Source organism: Calliopsis andreniformis, chromosome 9, assembly GCF_051401765.1.
Source record: "Calliopsis andreniformis isolate RMS-2024a chromosome 9, iyCalAndr_principal, whole genome shotgun sequence".
NCBI classification, from domain to species: Eukaryota; Metazoa; Arthropoda; class Insecta; order Hymenoptera; family Andrenidae; genus Calliopsis; species Calliopsis andreniformis.
This window is the reverse complement of record NC_135070.1, coordinates 18,960,702-18,982,155: the sequence shown is the minus strand read 5'-3', so window position 1 is coordinate 18,982,155 and position 21,454 is coordinate 18,960,702. Positions and strand designations below refer to the sequence as shown.

The following is a 21,454-nucleotide window of genomic DNA, read 5'->3' as shown; positions in this document are numbered from 1 at the left end:
TTTTATTACAGAAATTTGAAATCAGGCTAGATTTTCTGAAGGATTTTAAACAATATATATAGTCAGTGTTTTTTAAAAGATTCATGACTTTACAAATTTGTTATACTGACTGTGATGGTCAAGGATATCATGTAAATATAGGTTCGCGAATGCATTGTTGCCAGGTGACTGTCTAGAACTTTAACTGATCATTATTATTCAAAATATAGAGTCTATATTATTTATTATAACATTACTGCAGGACCCCACTCAGTCTATCATATTAAAAACAATGCCTGACATATCGTTAAAAAAATGTAACGAGGCATAATGCCACTAAAGTGCATTTGCAAATCTATATTTATATAACATTTTTCTTCTCATTGCAAACATTATCATACACCTTTAACTACTTTTAAAATTTCGTAAAAGCACTTTCTACATATCTGAGGACTATATTTTCTTTTTATTTTAACTTGACAAACATTACATAATGAAATGTACCTATCACGCTGTCTGCGGAGCATAGCGTTTCCGTCGATTAATATTCATTTTCGGTAATGAACGAGTGCAAGGCCGCGTCCGAAGGTCTAGCGTTTGACGCGTGTGGTTTATGCAAAAATTTTTCAACGTGAGCATGAGGAATCGTCGTACGGTCCTGGGGGCGACGAGGACGCCGGCGTCGATGACGGCGCGCCGACGCATCGACAACCTCCAGCGGCGTGCCGGGCGCAATCGAAGTTAAATACGTCTAGGAAAAGGGAACAAATTTTCATCGGCATGCATCACCTTCGCGGATCACAAATCCCTCGTTGCGTCTTGGTGATCGAATAGATTTCAGGGATATGGAAATAAGTATCGTGGCAATTTCGAACTTTGTATCTAAGTCATGAGACGTTCGATTTGTCGACATATGATAAACGCTCCCTTTGACAAGAGGATTTTGTCGCCAGATGGCAAGAGGCAAAGGTTTTCGTGGCCTTGTTCCGAGCTTGTGAACAGGCTTACCTATTCTTACCTTGTGGGTATACTAAGTGTGTAGGAAGTTGAAAGCTACTTTGAGAAAGAAGGTGAATGCAATGAATGAAGATTGGGGTTTAGTTATGCTTTATTTGGAAGGAATTGTAATGGAGAAATTTAAGAAAAGGAACTTTGAAAATTTGAAAATTTGAAAATTTGAAAGTTTGAAAATTTGAAAATTTGAAAGTTTGAAAATTTGAAAATTTAAAAGTTTGAAAATTTGAAAATTTGAAGCATGATTCACATGCTCATGCACAGTTCTGATATAAGTTCTTCGTAAACGACTAAATCAATAGAACCTCGAAACAGTGAAGTTACAATAGAAGGTTGCGTCCTCGAAGCCTGATATCCTTGACACTTAATCTGCCGATTAGCAGAATATTGAAATAATCTTTAGCGATTCTTTGAGATATTTTGCCTCACACTTGCTAGTGTCACGACATGTTTTTCGAAATAGGTCTGGTCACTGACTGACAAAGAGGGAGAGATTTTCTTATGATCCTCATGGATTTTCTATAATCTAATTTTCCTAAGGATGGTATCATTGGAAAATGATTATAATAAGTCCCCAGTATATGCAGATGCTTGAGCAGCTATGATTGAAATCAGTGATATAAAACCGTTATGGAACAGACAAGTACTTTGCTTTTCAAACAAGTACAAAGTGCACATTCATCTGCTAATAATGCAAAGAAGATGAAAATTTATTTTAAAACTTTGAACCCGTTCTATTTCATAACAAGAGACTTTTGTTGCAAAACAGTACTTTCATTAATTTTAATACAAAGACTCGAATAATTATTGCAAGCAAGTTCTGCAATTAAAATGCCTAGTTATTCATAATACAGAATATAAATTCGTGTTTGTCTTGTCTCTCCGTGATACAGAGAACTAAACAATCGACGTACGAAACTTGACTTGATTCACAGCACTTGCGCAAACTGATTTACAGTCAATTCATATCTACCATTGGCGTCGCGTAATGCAAGCGTGTAATATCGAATGTTTCCATTTAAAACATGAAAGATCAAACATTGAGTGTTGCACTGATTTTCCGTTTTGCGCGAGAAAAACAAACACTATCGATTACGTAATCCGAGGCACAAAATCTGTATGTTTTAATTACATAACTATTACGTCTGTGTATGTGTGTGATAAGCCGCTTGAAGACTCGCTATCGGAAGACAGATCCTCCTAAGGCTTCTACTACTGAGCCGAGGAAAAAACTCAAGTGTACGATCATAGATTGCAATTCTAATTTTGCACAACCTCTTCCCGCGCTGCGATCAATTTAACAATCTTCATTTCCATTGTATGCATGTTCGTCATAAATGTCTAGACTGACTTGACGTATGTACTATCGATATCTTTACAGGAAAATACAATAAAGAATCTGTTGTGTAGAAGAGTCTTCTTGAGGTAAAGAATTTGCATAATTATTGGAGGAGATTCCTGGAAGTTTCTGCCACAGTAAACATTTATGGGAAAATAACTGTGTTTTGTAGTGAGAGGAAATAAACCACTTGAAAATAATTTGGCATTTAAATGATCGTTCTGAATAAAATAGCAAGTGGTACTGACTTTAAAAAATTGCGAATCAAATGTATAAAAACAAAAATATAGCACTAGTAAATAACACAGTACAACATTGGACTTGTGTAATGCCTTATGAAATTTTATTGCAATATCTGCCTACGCTCACTCATTGGTCTGTTTTGGCTTTAACCATCTGGAAGACAACCGTATAAAGATAAACTCATTATTGCAGCAAGTCAGAAGTGCTCCTTCCCAGTAAGATGTTCAAAAGAAAGTTCCTATTTGTGAGAGTGTACAGCACGCTCATGTTTAAATAAAAAACAAAACAAGAGTCATCTTATCGTTAATCAAATAACGATGTGATTCGAAAGAAGGCATATGAATTTAAATATACGTAATATACAAATATTTGACAATTATTTCTTGTTCAAATAACCTTATTTCTTATTTATATAATCATCGTCAAACAAGTTTATTCGTTTAATACTCAGAACTGATTTGGAATTAGATTGCTGGTATAAATAAACCTTATCGGAGAGAATAGCCTCGAAACACGAGTGACCAAATGCATTCTGAACAGTTCTACACGCGCTTGTTCTATTACAGATAAATTATTTTTCCTAGTGTTCGTTGTTGGAGCGGTGAACATTTTTGGTTCGATTGGTTGGCTTAAACGAGGCCAAAATGCAGCGAGTTTCTGTAAACAGAAAAGTCAACTTTCCTTATACAAATCGCTCAGGGATTCTTAGAGGCTTACTGCAGAAAGTAACGGGAAACAAGCCTAATAGTTACTTCTGAGCATAATGGGTAATGCAAATTGTGATGTTACGGTAAAGACTTGAGAGAAGTGGGGAGGAAGATGACACAGCAATGAGTAAGCAGTTTCCTATTAACTTATCTGTTGAATTGGAAATTACTTTTACTTGAGAATTGACACTAGATTGTAGTACCTATTAACCTTTAGCAGATTTATATATATTTTTACTGCTATGATAACTGCATTTTGCTACGTGAGAAAAGGCAAGAGATAGTTGCATTATTTGAAAGACTTTGCATAGCAATTGAACACATACATTTTAAAAAAAAATATTTCCATTCGTGGACGTACTTCCTAATTATTCATAATTATCCATAATTATTCATATTTATTAACATAACTGTTAAACAGACTAATACTTGAATGATATATGGTTTTACTTGTCGGTAAACAAATAATTAATATCATATCTTTCAAATTTCCATAATAATTTTCGCGAAGACACAAGGATTACATTAATAAATACGGATGGCCTCTAAACTCTAATACTGAATCTACGAAGAAACGAGCCACACCGAGAACAAACTAGCTACACCGTTATGCTGTAGACAATAGAACGCCGTTCTAAGTTTCTCATGTGCTCCACAAATAGTGCAATAAAAGTCTAAGTTTCTCAGAGCAATTACAGTAATATTTCCAATCATCACATAGCATCAGTAGCACTATCCCATTAGAAACCACTCTCGGCGTTCATCTTGAAAAAACAAGAAACAAATCTACGAAAAAACTCTTCGGGACACATGTTCAGACGGTCTTGCCGTGGGTCAGTACCACTTAACCACCCCCGCGCGCCACGAAGGTTAAGGGCCCACCTAAGGTGGACGACCCAAGGCCCTTTGCGATTCTAAAAATACACACTTGGCTCGTGCCTTCGCAGCTATCGCTTTACACTCCGCCGGAGCGTTCAGAGGCTCGCTGCATTCGTTACATTCACTGTGCACGTCACGATGCACCGTGCAAGAAATTGGCTCTGTACAGTACATACGCAAAACGATTTCTTGAAGTTTACAACTGCCTTATCAGGGCGTTATTAATCGTATTCGCATACCTTTTACTCTATCTAATCACTTTATCTTACAAAGGCGAAACTTCTGTCGTAACCTTTGATGTTCGACGTTCGATGACGATCTTTTAATGAAAATTCGTTTATAATTTTTACAACGCCACAATAATTTGCAGGTCATAACATAGCTTGGAGATAAATATTGTTCTCTTCCAATTACATTTGCAATAACGAAAATAATAACTTTCTTAATTTCACACACTCTAATTTCATTACAGTCTTTCATATAGATTGCAGACTGTGCACCTACATTTATGATTATACTTCATAGCTCTTGTAACTGTTTTAGGGTCTACACCATAGTTTCACAGTTTGAAGCTAATCCCTGAATTTCCTGTATGTCTGTACACCATAATCACGCATGGGCACCGAAAATTGAGACCTCAGAAGCACCGAAGTTTCGCCTCTGTAAGAATCCTCTGTGCTAATACTCTGATTCTACCCTAACTCTCCCGGGGAATGTGAAATCCTCTCCTCGCGGGCACCTTGTGTACACGCCTCTTTCACGTAGCGCACGTTGGAGGGAGGGGGGAAGCAGCGTCTACAGTAGTAGAAGTGGCACAGTTCGCCAGACAACTTGCGCAGTTCGGCAGACAAGCATCGTAGTCCGTCAGGGACAAGTATCGCGGTTCGTCAGTGAAAAGAAGCGCGCGAGCGAGCGAGCGAGTGAGCGAGGTGGTAGCGTTTCGTGGCTCGCTGCTATTCGGAACTCTCGAGTTACGCCGTGCCAAAAATCGACCAGCGAATCGAGGCGAGCAGAGGGACAAACCGGTTCACCAGTTGGCACGGGGCCGCAACTGCGCAGTGGGTTCGAGAGGATCCAGCTTAACGTTTCCGTGTGCCTCGTCGTCGGCCGTCGTTTCAGCGGACCGACGCTGGCCGATCGATAAGCAACCGATCGGTCAATTGATCGGGCGCCAACGTCCGCATCGAAACTCGGTAAACTTTCATTCCCCTGACCCGTGTCGCTCTCTTCCCACTTGCAAACACTCCTCGGGGAGCTTGGCCACCGCTTTCACGCTCCGAAATGCAACGCGCAACGAGCGCAACAGGTTACTCGCGGCGGAGGATCAATGGATCGTTGGAGAACGCGATCGATCGACTCGCAGGATCGCGTGTATCGGCCGCGATAAAGGCGTGACGCGTTTCGTCTTTATCTGAGCTTAATTGAGTTCAAGGGGGCTCGATCAATAGGGGACGTTGTTCGTCATAGTGGACGTTGATCCAGAAGCAACCCGATCCACGGGGTTTATCGCACGCAACCTCTCGTCCTGCTCGTTTACGATTAGAGCAATGACGATAACACCAGCATGAGTAGGAATAAAAGAGGCTTGGCTGCGTATCGCTATGCACATACGTTGCAGCGACAAGTCTTTTCCTCGGTATAAGTCTGTTTCATGGAAACGCGTATACGTGGAGCGCTTATTTAAGGCTGCTACACGAGATTACGTACTAGTGGTTCTGGCATTTGGAGCGCGACTCAAGCTAGCGAACATTCGAAAATCGAGCACACCTCCGCGGTTAATTAACATCGATTCCCTGCTCTACTGGAGTTGCCTGGGAATACTGGAGGGGCAGGACGTGTACCGTTCAACGTTTCAAAACAGATGCACTCATGCATATTCTTGTAGGATACGCGTCGACAGCGTTGTCGGTAATCAACTCCATATGCCATCGTGTTATCGTGAAACTATATTGGTCGTAACGGCGTCTATAGTTAATTGTTCAGTCATTCAGTTGACTCTTGTACCGTCTATTCTGATAAATTGTGCGAAATCGTAATGTTTACGTTTCACGAGATAACTTCCCGCCGTTGAGGTGTGTCAAAGTCGATAACACTCGACTCGTACTTTGAACCGTGACTTATTATTGAGTGGTGATTCGTCCGCCAGTTTGATTAGAGGCCACAGATTCGATGCAAACACGCTAATGATAATAACGATATCAGCTGGCTCAGTTATATTCGAACGCCTGGTTCTTTACATGCGGATAGAACTATTACACTCAGCCGCGAGCAGACACAGCGAACACGTAACTAAGGTAAATCGTCCTTGGCACAATTGGTTGGTGAGGTTTTTACACTGTCATTTTGATTTTATGGGAAAAGGACACTTATACAGGGGTTGACTGTTCGTGGATGCTGTGAAAAGTGAGGGAAGGTGTTTCTGTTTTCTTTTTTTAGAGCGATAGTGTACAGATTTTACTTGATATATGTGGGATGTTGAATTTAGATAATTTAAATGCTTTGCGAAGACTCGTGACTTAAAATATATTTCTATAAGTGTTGAATATTTACAACTACTACGTGCATATGTATAGACTACCATATAATGAAAGTACTTTACAATTAGTTAGGCAACACGAAGAACATATTTATCTTTCTTCACCTTCTCGGGAACCACGGCTTCGTTTGCTCTCTGTTGACGTACTATCATCTCAAGGATCTGTTTCGCAAACCTTGTTTGACTACCAAACAGAGAAATATATTATTTATTGTTAGATTTACTGTACATCTGAAAGTTCGAATTCGAATGTTCTCAGCAACTATTTTCTGAAGTATAAAGTCAACGTATTTCTCGCTGAAATTTATTCTATACGGTGTTTCATAAACGATAGTACGTCAGATGAGAGGGTAATGACTATACACAAAACATGAGTGGAAAATATAAAAAACTCATGAAACCACGACCTTGCCTGCATAAAGTGCAATTCAGTCACCATTTCATTCGTATCTCCTATATGAAGAAACAAATAAAACTTTATCATACGATAAAACTATTTCATTTCCTACAAACTGGACTTTGAACTCGGTTGAATGCGCTTGCACCGAAATACAAGTTCAGAACGGTAAGGGACTGAAGAGGCGAGGAAAGCCCCACTTGCCAGTGCCGCGGTCTGACTATAATCGTCATCTTCCTCTTCCCCTGTGAAGTCCACAAGCGCCCACAATTACTATTTCGGTGCACGTGTACCTTGTCGAAATATAAACACAATTTTTCGGGAAACAAGGATCAATTCCAAACAACTATACTCATTAATTTTTTTACACACATACACCAGAGTCGCACCACATTGCTGCAGAAGTAAAATTTTCCTTCCCTGGTTTAAAAAAAGGGGTTCTATTATGTAACCACAAAATTCTGTCCATTCCTGCGTTTGTTTTTCGCCGTTCATTCATCTGGGTATTCCCGCTTTTCCTCGCAGTCGCGTTCTTGATACCGGTTGGCCTACATTCGCTCGAGTAGCGTTGCATTCCGCGAGCATTATATCAGTGCACGAGCATTGACGCTGAGCGAGCGAGTACGACGGCGATATCTTTCTAGCCACTTTCTAGTGGCTTTCGCGCGCGAGCTAATTTCATCCCCGTTCGGTCTGGTGCTTTTTGCAGCGGACAGTACCCTCTTAATGAATTGCTGAGGGACGCCGAGGTAAAGGAAGCAGGAATGACGACTGTCAGACAGATTCTCCGCTACGCGCGAACCCTTGGACAAATTACCGAGGGTGGGGTGAAGGTTTTGAGCCGGCCTGTGAGGTGTGCGTCTACCCAGACGCAGCAGAAGATCATCGAGGATGGGAACGGGAAGAAGATCTTCCATTCGCCCTATGGCGAGGTCACGCCAGTGGAAAAGTTCCTTCACGAGTACACATGGAAAGACTTCGATGTGTATCAGAACAACCCTGCCTTGGTATGTTTTCCAATAGAATTTTTATTCTTCGTGGTTCTAGTACGTAAGAAGAATGACGAAGCATTTCTAATCTATAATTTCTTGTATATGTACTTATGTTTTTGTCATTATTGCTTCCTGTTCTTTTTATGACAGACTAACACACACGTGATTAGTCTGCGTCGAGTCTAGTAATTAGCATGCCTCTGTAAAGCAGATTATGCTAGATGACCTTACATAGTCTGCCGTCATGTCTCCTGAGCCTTTGCTGAAGGGAATCGCGAGTATCATTATTCTAATGGGATCGATGACGCTGTTTTAGACGTGTTCCGTGACCGGAAGGAGGTACACTTACAGCGAGGCGAGGGACGCTGCTAATTATGTTGGTAGAAGTTTGCTCAATATGGGCTTGAAGAAGGGCGACGTGGTGGCCCTGATCGCGCCCAATTATCCAGATACGATATTGTCTTTCCTCGGGATGCTGGAGGCCGATATAGTTGTCACTACTGTGAATCCATTTTACACGGTTGGTGAGTACTTAATTTTCGGATCTAGTAAAAAATAATTTTGATTTTGCAATTAGTCCTACTAGCCTTCACTGCTTATGGTATGAATTTTATATCTCTAGTTTTCAAGCATCCTGTAGAGACCTTTGTATAATATTTACATATTCATTTTCCTTCCTTTGTAAGCACGTTCACTTTATTAACAAAGCGGGATATTCTGAACAGAGGAAATTTCGCGACAATTGAAGAATTCGGGGGCAAAGGCGATCTTTACAGCGGCGGAAATCGCGGATGTCGCTCTTGCGGCTGCGAAGGGCAATCTTGCACCTGGATCACCTATCGTGGTTATCGAGGATGGCACTAAATCCATTCCGACGGGTACCATACCATTTAAGGTGAGAATGAAGATTGAACGTAGTTTGCATAGTGTCCATTCGTAGAACACTAGCAACTCGAAATTAGCGACACTATTTCATCTTGACATGGATATCACTTCTAAAGTTCATTCGCTTATTAGTCGGCCATTTGTTTGACATCGTTTCTTACATTTTTTATCTCACCAATTTGGTTACTCCACCTACTTCTAGGAAACGAAAGACATAGCGAAATAGTAATAAATACTTTTTGTGAACTGAAAAATTTCTATCAGTACTGTCTTCAAAAAGTATCTCTGTTCCACTGTCTAATTTGATTTAATAGATCTATTCTTTCAGGACCTCATCACCAAAGGCAAATCGTTGCCGCCTATTAAGTATACTCATCAGTCTGTCGACGACATGGTAGTTCTACCGTATTCTAGTGGAACGACTGGCATGCCTAAGGGCGTGGTATTGTCCCACAAAAATTTAGTAGCCAATATGCAAATGGTGCATCAAACTACTGGCCACACAATATGGAAGCAATCGATTGGTAAGCTGTCATATTCGTCTTACATAGAATCTTTATAATAATTACTTTGACCCTTCCGTATAGGAAGTTCCCAGGAGGTTGTGCCTTTAATCCTACCATTCTTCCACATCTTCGGGATGAACGCAATTGTGCTGCCACTTCTTTCTAAAGGAGCTGAAATAATAACCCTTCCCAAGTTCACACCAGACATGTTCATCAATGTTTTAATGTCACACAAAGTAAGTGAACTTCGCGAGATGTTAGATGCTAAAGATACTGAGCTTCGGTGATATGATTTACAGGTGACGGCCATGTTTGTTGTGCCACCAATACTGATGTTCTTTAACGCCCATCCAATGATTAAAAAAGAGTACTTAGACAACATGCATCACGCTATCTGTGGAGCTGCTCCTCTGGGGCAACAAGATGTTGATCAGTTTTACGAGAGATTCGAGATGGACCAAGATAAACTGAAATTCTGTCAAGGTAATGCGAAATTTGTCATCAGTATATGATTAGTCACTTTTCTGCCTGTTATTATGTGATACTGCTGATTTATCGATAACACCTTGATACTTAGTTGTGACAAGATAGATAAAATGGCATGATCCACTTGAAATTCGAAGTGTGAAACACTCAACGTAATGTTATAGATATCAGTAATACTTTTGACTCTTGACTTGTGATATAACTGATATGGGCCAAGTGTGATGAGTTTATAACGCAAGTAGAGGCTACTTTCTTGGAACAAGATGAAGGCTTTCTTTTAAGCTGTATTCTGGAATTTTTGTGCATGACAGTGATTCTAAGAAATCTACGTTTATGATCTAACAAGTGTTTTTTTAAAGGGTACGGTCTGACGGAAACATCGCCTGTCTGCTTCATTGAAGTAACAGGAACGAAAACAGGAAGCATTGGGAGAAACATAGCTGGCTGTGATGTAAGATTGGTCGATCCGATGACGAAGAAGGATGTCACGAGTCCCAGACAAAGCGGCGAAATTTGGATCAGAGGGCCTCATGTTATGAAAGGATACTTCAAAAACGAGGAGGCCACAAATGAGATGATGGTTGAAAATGATTGGCTGAGAACTGGGGACATTGCTTACTACGACGAGGATTTCGATTTCTATGTCACGGATAGAATGAAGGAACTGATCAAAGTAAAGGGCTTCCAGGTAATCGGATTCTTGACAAAACATTTCATTTCCTATTTTAATGAACTCAAGTGAAAGCAATTTTTTTTATCTACCGAATTTTTGACTTTGAAACACAGAGTACAGTGTTTTTATTCTGATCGAATAGTTTATCATTAATACAAATGCACTCACTTGCAAAGTGCCTCTCATCATTTCGTAATTCATCTCTGACTTCAATAACGTTTGAGATTCGCTTTCGCTGATAATGATATCATATCAGGTGGCACCGGCAGAACTAGAAGCAATACTGAGAACGCATCCAGATGTGGAAGAAGCAGCCGTGATTGGTATCAAGGACGAGAGATGCGGAGAAGTACCGAAGGCCTTCGTGATGGTTAAGGACAATGCAAAAGCGAGCGAAGAAGACGTGAAAAATTTCTTGAAAGGGAAGGTGGCGGATTACAAGGAGCTTCAAGGTGAAGTAACCCTTACACGTATTACAGCACTTTCACATTAACCCTTTAGCTGCAGAAGATTAATTGTGAATTGTTTTAAATATTTCTATATTCAGAGTGCCTATACTTTTTGTTCCTAATTAGTCTTTTCATATAATTTTTATCATAATTCATGGTTCTAGGTGGAGTCATGTTCGTCGACGAAATACCCAAAAATCCGAGCGGAAAAATTCTGCGGATGAAGTTAAAACAACTATACATACAACAAACGTAAGGGACTGTTCCTAGTGGAGGAAATTCAATGTTAGATCTCGGTTAACAGTTCATGTGTGAGGAGATCGATGAATAAACGACGGTGTCCGCGCCGCGAGGTTGCACACTGTTTCGATAGATCGATCGATGGGTGTAATAGGAACCGTGCAATTGTTACTTGAGACGGTAAAGGAACTAATGACGTTAATCGGTGAACGACTGCGTGTACATACAATTGACTTTTTCTAATGACATTTCTTTATCGTTAGCATCAAATGTTTTCCCAACGAAGGAGAATCAGGCATGATTCTTTCCATCCGTCTAGCTCATAGTCGGCGGCAGACCACTAGAATTTTTTCCAATGAGTTTTAAATGGCAACAAATTACTTAAGAAATGCATTAAAATGCATTGGCTGACCATCAATTAGACGGATAGAGTGAATCTACTCTTAATTATAAGAATAGACAGGGTTGAAACTGACTGGCACTGATTTACTGACGAAACGAGTTAAGAGTCGACTTGTACCTTTTACCACTATTTGATATATACCTACTATTTTGTTAATGTTTATTGGTGCTATCTTGATCAATGCAATTAGCTTGTAAGATATGGGTAGGTGTTGTAACAATGAAATATTTTACAGCGGCTTTAAAAATGATATCGTGTTACGATAGTGGTGATATCTCGCTAATATTCTGGTCGTCCTTTAAACACGGGTGATAATAAATCGTACCACGAATTATCATTGTACAGTCGTCATATTATGTATATAAAGCAAGGATTTTTACACTGAAACTAAATGAAATATAAATTTGTTGTTTTTTGTCTAGAGATTGTGTGGTCCTGAAAAAGATACCGTGTTGTTAAGACATGTTTTTAACTATTTACTTTTGTAATCTATTTTTTGACGAGTAAAGTTACCATATTATTTTAAGAAAATCTTTTGGTTCTCTTCGTCAAATGTTTTCGAAGTATATGCACATGGCAAGTAGAATCAGGCAGTCCCTAGTCAGACAGAAATACCTCGAAAATACGCTCTTCATGTCTGACATTGACATACAAATATAAAATTAAAAAATTATTTTAATATCTAGCATAATATTTCGAAACTGTTTCATCTACTTTACGCAAGAACTACATACACACAAATCGCAAGAACTGATTACCTTAACTTTACGACTTCCTTGCACTCCTTTTTCATAATTCAGACTTTGCAGTTATCTTATCGATTAGGAAATGTGCCACATACACAGTGATTTAAAATAGAGATAGACTCATTTGATAGAGATTTATAGAGATAAACAATTTAACTAGAACACAGCTGCGTGATAAGAACTATCACGGCAAAGCAGACTTTTTATAACATTTTAATTAGCTCGATATTTGATTAGAAAAGCTTCTAGTATATTTTTGCTGACTGAAAAATAAAGTTAAAAGTGAAGCAATATTCTTTCACCTAACGAAGATAAATTTTCATGCGACGAATTAACTTGTCGTCAGGGTTCAAAGGGTTCAATTTCCTGTATTAGAAAGCCACTTTCCTTCCCTTTAAAGCGGATTCCCTACGACATTGATAATTTCCTTAGATACGCCCGTATCGTAAACCAGAAATGATGCTAGGCATTCTCGCTCAGCTATAAGTTTATTGGATGCCGCGCGTTTCGCTAAACGAGGCCGACGCTATTTTTCTTTCCATTCGTCCTTCGTTGAACTTCCCCCATCAGTTGGGAACATAACCCTTCGCTCGAACGCGAGAGAAAGAACAATGACGCAGCAAACGTTACGACTTCATGACCGACATAAATGAGGCTTTACAGGGGCAGACCTCTTTCACTCTGTCCTTTCTTCGAATCGCAACCCGAGATAAATGGTCCCGTTCAAGAGTGAGTACCGTCAGTCTGGAGACACTGAACCGAGGGGGCGAAGCTCGTGATATTCCCTCCACGAAGAAGGTTTCATTTCGTTTCTTCAGCTCGATGTAAACAACACATTCTTGTATATCAGTGGCAGGGTATTTCTAAATGAAATCAGAGGGAGATAGGCTGATGCTATTTCGTTCTCGGTGGATTTATGGGAGGGACCTATTGTTAGAGAGAAGGAACCTTCAAAATATCCACACGTCTGTACTAGTCTGTGGAGTAGTTGTCTGTAGCTCCTTGCTTTTCGGAGCGAGAGCAGAGTAAGCCACATATTCGAGGAAAATGGTCTTATAGTAGGGGCAGTCTATAAATGTAAAGCTTTGGACCTCTTTAAGCCAGCAACCACCTCTATAGGTAGACAGAGATCAAAGAGTAGTTGCGAAAGTAAGGGACCTCATGAGCAACAGAGTGGGGGAACTTTACAGCGAAACTGCTGAGTTTTTCGTTAATTAATTACAGTATTTTATTGTGAAATACGCATTTTCAAGAAGTTCTTTGATTCTGCAAGTACTCTAGAGTTAAAGTCCCCGTAATTGCCTCTGGTAGAACTTTAACTTTCGTGGTTTACTTACTAGAGCTTCAGAGCTAAGGTTCTGCGACGCCTAATAGGACTTTGAGCTTCTGCAGGGAAGGCTTCAGAGTCAATGCTTTTTATGCGACGAAAGAGAAGGGTCGCATGATTCTATTTCGATTCAGACGCTCGTTTGTCGTCAGTGAAAATGTCTGCGCGAAGTCTTGCGGACATTTACCGCGTTTGCCGGACGATCGCTCCCGCGTTGGAACAGCTTCTTTGCGTAGCTTGCGCTTGGAGTTCGATGTGTAATTTGGGAACTGGGCTTTAATGTGTACATAGGGTATTTTGGTATAATTGTACTGTGACCTGCAGTTTGACTACTTGCAGCTGAGTTTTCTTCCGAGCTTCTTCCTCTAATAAATGTGTAATTCAATTTCTAATAAATTTTTAAATTAATATATTTAGACTGACAAGTAATTCGATTTATCACATTAGGAAACGAGATATATTTGTTTAAACCAATTGAAATAATATCCAAGGCTAAATAGTAATACAAAAACTGGCAAGCAGACTAGCTGAGATCACTCACATCCCCTTAGCTTCTATCTCTTGTATCTCTACCACAAATGAAGTTGTTAGATGCTCTAGTGCAAGGGTGGATTCACATAGTTCGCTTTTAATCGTCGCGCCACGTGCTCTTCACGCGATCTACAATCTAATCCCCTTTGGAATAACTTCGTCTCACGGTTCTCCAGTGAAATGGAGCATGAACAAGGGACTCTCATGTTCTTGATCGTCTTAGTACATTTCACAGTAGCTCTACCACACTATGTAGGCGTTTATTACCACGGTGGCCTTTGAAAATATTTCAATTGGAGTTTCCACCTTACTACACATACCAGAAAATAGTGTTTCGTAACGCGAAATCTATTTTTCTTGGATGTTGAGGTTCATGAAATTCGAATAGTCGACAGGTGAAAAGCAAGAGGGTTGAGATCGACATAGGGACGAGAGGAAGCGTTGAGAGGGTGCAAGAACCCCGGCAGACGAGCTTCTCACCCCAATGCACGTCTTAGAGCGCGCGACTGCACCCCTCGTGGAACAGAGATAAATCGGGGGCGTATTTAATCCTGTTCTCGGTGTATTAATGTGTCAAGGGGAACAAATAATCGAAGGGAGCGGAATGGAAGTTGGTTTCGTTGTTTCATCAGAGGGAGTGGCAGCGTTTCGAGCCGTGTTTCCAACTTCAAAGTGGAGGAGAGATGAAGTGGATGTTGCATTGTTCCTGTTTCACGCGTGGTTCTTTAACTTCTGACTTTTTTTTTTTGAACGACGAGGGAGAAAGTAGACGAGAGTTTTCGCAGTGAAGTGTTCGCTTAAAGCTGCAATTTTAAACCTTCGTTGCCCTTTAAACGTAGAATGCCTACGTTTAATAAAAAAGTTACTCGCTGAAGTAGGTCAACTTGCTGTCTTCGTTTCGCTTTGTCGTTAGTTTTTACACGAGCAGCTTTAAATGCGACTTTAATTAATTCAGTACTCTCTTAACAGGCATTTTGCAATATTCTATTCTTTGAGAACTAAATTTTTTATCGAAATTAGGAATAGGGAACAACCAACAAACAAAATTTCATACTTCTTTATAGATGAATATTTCGCAATTTTAGACTTTTAAAATCACTTTACTTCAACATTAAAGACTATTGATTTCGTTTCAGCATGAAGTATCAGAGCCTAGCCTATTCGACTGTACTCCAACGTAAACGTTACTCTATTTTACGAGGCCGTTCTTCCGAACGATTCACTTTCTCACTGTTCCATGGATCGAAATACCATTGCACCGACGGAAATGGGCGCGCACAAATCAATCGGTTCCGAATGAAATCAAACAACCGCGCGGAAGACGTTTCGTGCATTCAGTTCGCAACACCTTGATTTCCCTCTCCTTCCCTTTTCCTGTTTCTATTCGAAAGCATTCGTGGGGCTGTGGAAGATGAAACAGAGGGTGGTCACAGCGACGTGCCACTCATTTTTTCGCCCTCTATTTCTCGGCCTGCTTCTCTTTCTCTTCTCTCGACGCCCTCGCGACCGTAGTCACGCTCTACTAACGACGGACGATCTCGTTTCGCGTTGGAAAGTGTGAAGTCCTCCCTCTGTATTCTTTTACATGTGCCGTTAATGGCGTTATATTTACCTAAAAGCGTACTATGATGTTTGACGCAAGGATAAAAGAGGATTGCTCGAGGTTTTTCAATTCAAGTGCAAAATTGTGGGAGACCATTCCATCTGTCGCTTCATCAGATTTTCGATCGATTCGTCACTTGTTTCGCTTCGAACGCGAAATAGTTTTACATTTAATCTGAACTCCGAACTTTGCTGCCTGCACTTCATAAAAATTCATTTGCAGCCTTTTTGCCAAACTTTTTGTTTTTTTCAGGCCCCAAACAATGCTTTCAATATTTTGTGCCCGAATGTGAACACAGTTTTGAAGGACTAAAAATACAAAAAATTTTGAAAACTTTCGTGTCCCTTTTCACCCTCTCGTGACTTCGAGGTACTTTTAATTTGCTACTAGAAGTGTTCCATGATAGCTAGGGCGATTAGGGAGTGCAAGGAACCCCGCGAATCCGAGCATCTATAAGGATTCACTTTAAGTCGCTTAAATGGTAGGAAAAGATCGGAGGATCTTCGATCGAGTCGAATTTCCGGGAGACGTTCAAGATAAATTCATCTGAAGTGTCCTCTGATATGGCATCATACTGGCGTATTCGTCCCGTCTTAGACGGTCGAAAGAAGCAAAGGGAGGCAAGGAAGGCCTCAATGAACAAGCGTCCTCGTTTGTGGCGAGAATTCGTTTCCTTCTCTTTACCGTGACCCGTGGCGCGAGTCACAGCCTGGCGAAAAAAAGGAAGAAAAGATCGCAGATGTCGTGAGAAAAAAAAGGGTTACTGGGTGCATATGAATCGCGCCGACGCGACAGAGAAGGCGAAAAACGCTCATCGCTGTTTTATTCGGTGGAAGTCCGAGGCAGATGTTGCCACGCGGGACTGAAACTCTCACGGGTTTTATTAATTCCCGAGCTGAACGTCACTCCGTCTAATTTCATTCAGTTCATGAACTTTTAAACAATACGGCAGGGGGAGCAGAGCAGAGTCGCGAACTACCTTGGTTCTTTTTCAGGACAGAGCTACTTTGCTTCTTAGTTCCATCTCTCGTTAATAATATTTTAGTTTAAATGAAATTTAATGGGGATGGAATGAAATTGATAGCGACGTAACATTACGTAACACCTTGGGTATCTTATGGCCTGAGTTGACCTCTCTGAAAATGAGAATAATTGAATGGTGACATAAGCTAGTTACTGTGGAGTATTCTTCATGATTAAGCTCAATGAATGGTGATCGATTTGAAAGGCCACGGATTCATTGATGCAATTTGTGGAATGGGATTCAATTGCTGGGAAATCCTCTCAATACTACCTTACATTATATGATGCATTCTATACACTACTTATACTAACATATCGTATCACTATATTACACACTCTCCAATATAAAATAGTGTAATCTATCACACTATAAGACAGTTCTATATATTACAGTACAATGGAGGATAATTTAATGTAGAATAGTGTTCTGTTCTGTAGTGCAGGAAACAAGAATCAATGAAAATAGAAAAATCCATGGACCATGTACCACTTCTCCTCTGGGATCGTCGAAAAAAGTGTAGGGAGGTGGCTAGGTGAAAAAGGACGAAGAAAGCGAGTCGAAAGGGTGGAATTGAATTCGCTGTTAGGTACGGGGCGGTACGACGTCGTTATTAATTTAGGGAGATCAAAGGCGATGTTACGCCGGACTAATTAGTCCCGTGTGACGTGGACGTAGACACGACTCATTCAAGGTTTCGAATGGTCGAACGTATTCGTAGGAAAGCCTCGGTGAAAATTCAATTACGATTTGGACTTCGTCAACAGGTATAGTAACGAGTTCCCTCAAATAATTTCCTCGTTCTTGGAGATCCAATTTTCTTTGGTACCTTAGCAAATAGGTTGCGAATATTAAATATTTTCACTTAAATGTTAAACTACATGTATCTCGATAAAAAGTAGGGGGTTGTCGAACCTGTCTTTGCAACAAAATTTTAATATACCTAGATATATCTACTCTAAGAAATATCACGTCAAGTCAGCTTACATAAATCTTGTTTGCGTCTCTCTGTAGTCCTAGATAACGAAAGCCATCGTATTACGTATCTTCAGCTCATTTCAGTGGAACAGAACGGAAGTTCATCTCGGTGGTTCGATAGCAGGAGCTCGATAGCGTGAGAATTCGTACGGTCGAAGGAGTAATGGACCGATCAAGGTGACAGAGGGCGAAACAATCCGGAATTTGTTCCCTGTGGCCGATAAGCCTTCACGGTTTTTCTTGTTTCTCAAGTCGTCGGCTTTGGACGGGCGTACCGGGAATTACGACGTGGCGCTCTTCGATTTCTTCCATCTCCGGTGGAAATACAGCGAGTCACGGTGCCAGCAGACCTTCGATGGGATAAACCACGACGCGCAATCTGAGAGAACGATAACGAGCCGATCAGACTGTTCCCCAGCTGAAATCCTTGCCTCGATTTTTCCTTCGACGTGTTTGCCCAGACACGATTTTCTCCCAGTCACGTGAAACGTGACTGTAGTTCTTTTCTGTAAAGTGGGAGGAAAGGGCGCACTGTTACTCTAAAATTATATTTCATATTAAAAACTAAGTGTTTCATATTTAATTGTATACAAAGTGAAAATACTAGATTTTATGCCACTCGTGTTTTCTTGTCTCAAGAATTTTTAGTGGTTCGAAAGTGATTCGTTAATTGACATTTTAGTACGTTTCCCCTCGATCGCGCGCAATTAGTATCATCAAGATTCTTGATTCAATTTCGTAAATGGATGAAGGAAGCGCGTTCCTTAAATCCTTTAAAAGAACGATAGCCCTCGAGTATCGACGGTCATTTATCATCAGCCGTTCGACAGTATTCGGGCAGAGCAACGTCGGCGAGTTACGAGCGAAGTTGAAGTTCACGTAGACCTTCTAATAAATCAATATCGACAGGGATGTTATGGTTTTTTGTTGTCTTCGAAGCGTCTTCCCTAAGTGGTATATCGCATTTCATTTATATCATATTTTCCCTTCTTCTTTTCTTCACTCGTCCTTTCTTAGAGAGGGTTCAGTGAATGAAACTTCGCCGAAGAAACGCTTTGTCTCGATCGTTTCATGTTTCCCAAGCAGCTTCCATAATTCTTTCGAAATTGAATTCATCGTTCAGTCCCTTTTCCTTGTCGATTACTAGAGGAAGGATGTAAGCTCTGGCTGAAGAATACCTGATAAATGAATGCGCGGCATTAGGCTTGCAGAACGAAAATACTGGGCCGTCAACTTGCATTAATTTTCATAATTGTGATAGTCAATCGATAATGAATCACCATCGAACGACAGCAAGATTATAGGTAGACGCTCGGTTTTTGTGGACCCTTCGAGTGAATAATTAATTCCTATCCGAGAAGAAAAGGTCGAAGTAGCCTAAAGACATCCTTCAGTGAACTCGCTCTTGATGAAAAGGCCCCACTAATTCCAGTTTGGCCCAACCTCCATGTCGCTTCGTATATAATTTGTGACTTCATTACTTTCCTGTCTAACTTCGCGAAATTCGTATTGTAGTCATTGTACCACAGACTAGTGGAATTAAATGAACAGAAATATTTTAGCAGATGAACTCAGAAATCCATCAGCGTGCTCGATGCTTTTGTAAGTTTGATAGGGTGCGAGTCTGATATCGGCAAGTTGAGGCGGAGTTAAAATGAAACGATCTAATAAAATTTGCAAACCGTGTCACCAAGTGTAGTACGTGGTGGTTGATCAAAAGTTGATGACTCTCAAATTCAGTGGCAAGTTTTTCAATCAAAAACCTGACAAACGCACTGGTACTTCGTTACGAAAAGTTCTCAAAAACCGATTGTTCGCGCGACAACGTGCGCGGAAGTTCTCGTCAGCGGTATCGATTCGAGAACCGCGAGAGCTATCGCGTCCTCTAGACTTGGCAACAATTCTTGCCAGCACCGAGGTAGCAGAAAATATTTTTTTTCCTCCGCACCCTGTGTTTCCGCTCCCTCTTTGCCTCTCTGATAGGTTATAGAGCGAGGGTCGTTTCATTACGTCCCATTGTGCTCTCGTGTTCGTATATCGTTTTACTCTTTTACCCTGAAATTTCCCTCTAATTGCAGGACAAATTAATGTCACTGGACCGAGCGCACGCGTTGATTGGTGCCGCTTATCCAAGACCGCTATCGACGAACCATTATCAGGCGTACGGAAACTGCACGCAATGCAGTGTATGCAGAAATGCCGTATAATGCATCATTTTGGGAGGCATTTTTTCCGATTTTGTTGTACAGAAGAAATTGTCCTGCTGTCGGTAGGTGACTCCATTTTTTATGGAAATATTTTAACCTAAAGATTTTATTTTCTACAATTCAATTTATACAGAAAATTAATCAGACTGACAGTTTTGTCTCATTTGATGCTCATCACTCATATGAAATATCTAAAGAACTGAAGACAGAGGATACAGTGTTAGATTGATGAAGCTGCAAAATGACGCGTTCCTCTTGCGTACAGTGGTCTTTAAAGCGCAAATCGCGAGCAAGCTTTCGGTAAAAAGCGAATTAGAAGAATTCAGAACGCGACGAGATTTTCCGAGGGATTTTCATCCTTTTTTTCAACGCAGAACACCGATACATGTGCGACTGATGTTTAAATTCCAAAGTGGAACACGTCACGGGACTGGGGATGAATACCAAGAGCTTTGCCGAGACAAATTGGTTTGATTTGAGTAAGAAGAGCGGGGGATGTAACGAAATGAACGAACGCAGCGCGTTTTACTGTATGTTTTTACGAATTTCTCATCTATTTGTCATTTTTTGAAAACTTTTTAATCCTCTACTTTTTTTATTCTCCTCTTCACGTTTGTAAACTTGCAATTTTGATATCGGTTCATATGAAATTCTCCAGCCGAGTTCCGTGGCCCAGTGGAAGGGAAATTGCGAATCTTGAGTCCAGCGAGATCCAGGAGCTTGTCAGAGGTTTAAGGGTCAGCGTGACGTCACAGAATGGACCGGAGCAAGACGATGGGCGGTGTACGATGAATAAATTACGAGGACAGTGACACGGGACCGGCGAGATGAGCGGCTGAGATAGTGGTCTGCTCTATTTTTGAACGCGGTTGGCCCATCTTTTGACTGATCCACTTTTTGCATTCCCTGAGATTATTCTGCTTGAATCATCAACGTACGTTTACTTTTTGTGGCCCACTTTCACATCTTTATTACTTTTCAAAAGTTCAATTAAATACGATTCCCATTCAGGTTTATAACATCAAGTGTATACTCAATTTTATAGTACAGTTTTAAATCTGAATAATGTTCGCAGGCTCCTCTTGCGTGCCTTCATTTCAGGGGTTCAGCTAGCCAATCAACTATCATCACGTAATCATATTGTTTTCCTAGGGAGGTATAACTATAACCTCAGGACAGTCAGCTCTTCAGATTCCTCCTTGGCTTCGTGGAGGCAGAATCTCCTCTGGGACCCCAGTGTCCCTTGGTGAGTACCATGAAGGTAATAGGAGGAGAGAGAAGAAAGAAAAAAGGAAAAGGAGTTGAAGGGATGT

General features: G+C 40.6%; 1 protein-coding gene and 1 long non-coding RNA gene across 3 annotated transcripts; one reads left to right on the top strand and one right to left on the bottom strand.

Moving 5' to 3' along the window:
• Positions 1-3,107: 3,107 nt before the first annotated feature.
• Positions 3,108-4,843, bottom strand: LOC143183764 (uncharacterized). Of its 2 annotated transcripts, none has more exons than XR_013002660.1 (2): positions 4,338-4,843; positions 3,108-3,232 (listed from the first exon to the last, which is right to left on the bottom strand). It is a non-coding gene; the product is annotated as an uncharacterized LOC143183764 (long non-coding RNA). The 2 variants fall into 2 exon arrangements; XR_013002661.1 differs by having other exon boundaries at positions 3,126-3,232; positions 4,401-4,843.
• Positions 4,844-5,228: 385 nt separating this feature from the next.
• LOC143183762 (uncharacterized) lies at positions 5,229-12,149 on the top strand. The gene is made up of 10 exons (XM_076385467.1): positions 5,229-5,354; positions 7,804-8,101; positions 8,403-8,610; positions 8,812-8,981; positions 9,300-9,495; positions 9,559-9,713; positions 9,777-9,960; positions 10,323-10,651; positions 10,893-11,088; positions 11,250-12,149. The coding sequence occupies exons 2-10, from the start codon at positions 7,859-7,861 to the stop codon at positions 11,339-11,341; spliced, it is 1,773 nt and encodes a 590-aa protein (XP_076241582.1). The 5' UTR covers positions 5,229-5,354; positions 7,804-7,858; the 3' UTR covers positions 11,342-12,149.
• The last annotated feature ends 9,305 nt before the right edge of the window (positions 12,150-21,454 follow it).

What these genes read in the sequence shown, in the direction of transcription:
- LOC143183762 (XM_076385467.1), top strand. Translation starts at nt 7,859, where the DNA reads ATGACGACTGTCAGACAGATTCTCCGCTACGCGCGAACCCTTGGACAA. An exon ending in TAAACTGAAATTCTGTCAAG is followed by an intron (nt 9,961 to 10,322) that starts GTAATGCGAAAT and finishes GTTTTTTTAAAG; the next exon opens with GGTACGGTCTGACGGAAACA. An exon ending in TCAAAGTAAAGGGCTTCCAG is followed by an intron (nt 10,652 to 10,892) that starts GTAATCGGATTC and finishes ATATCATATCAG; the next exon opens with GTGGCACCGGCAGAACTAGA.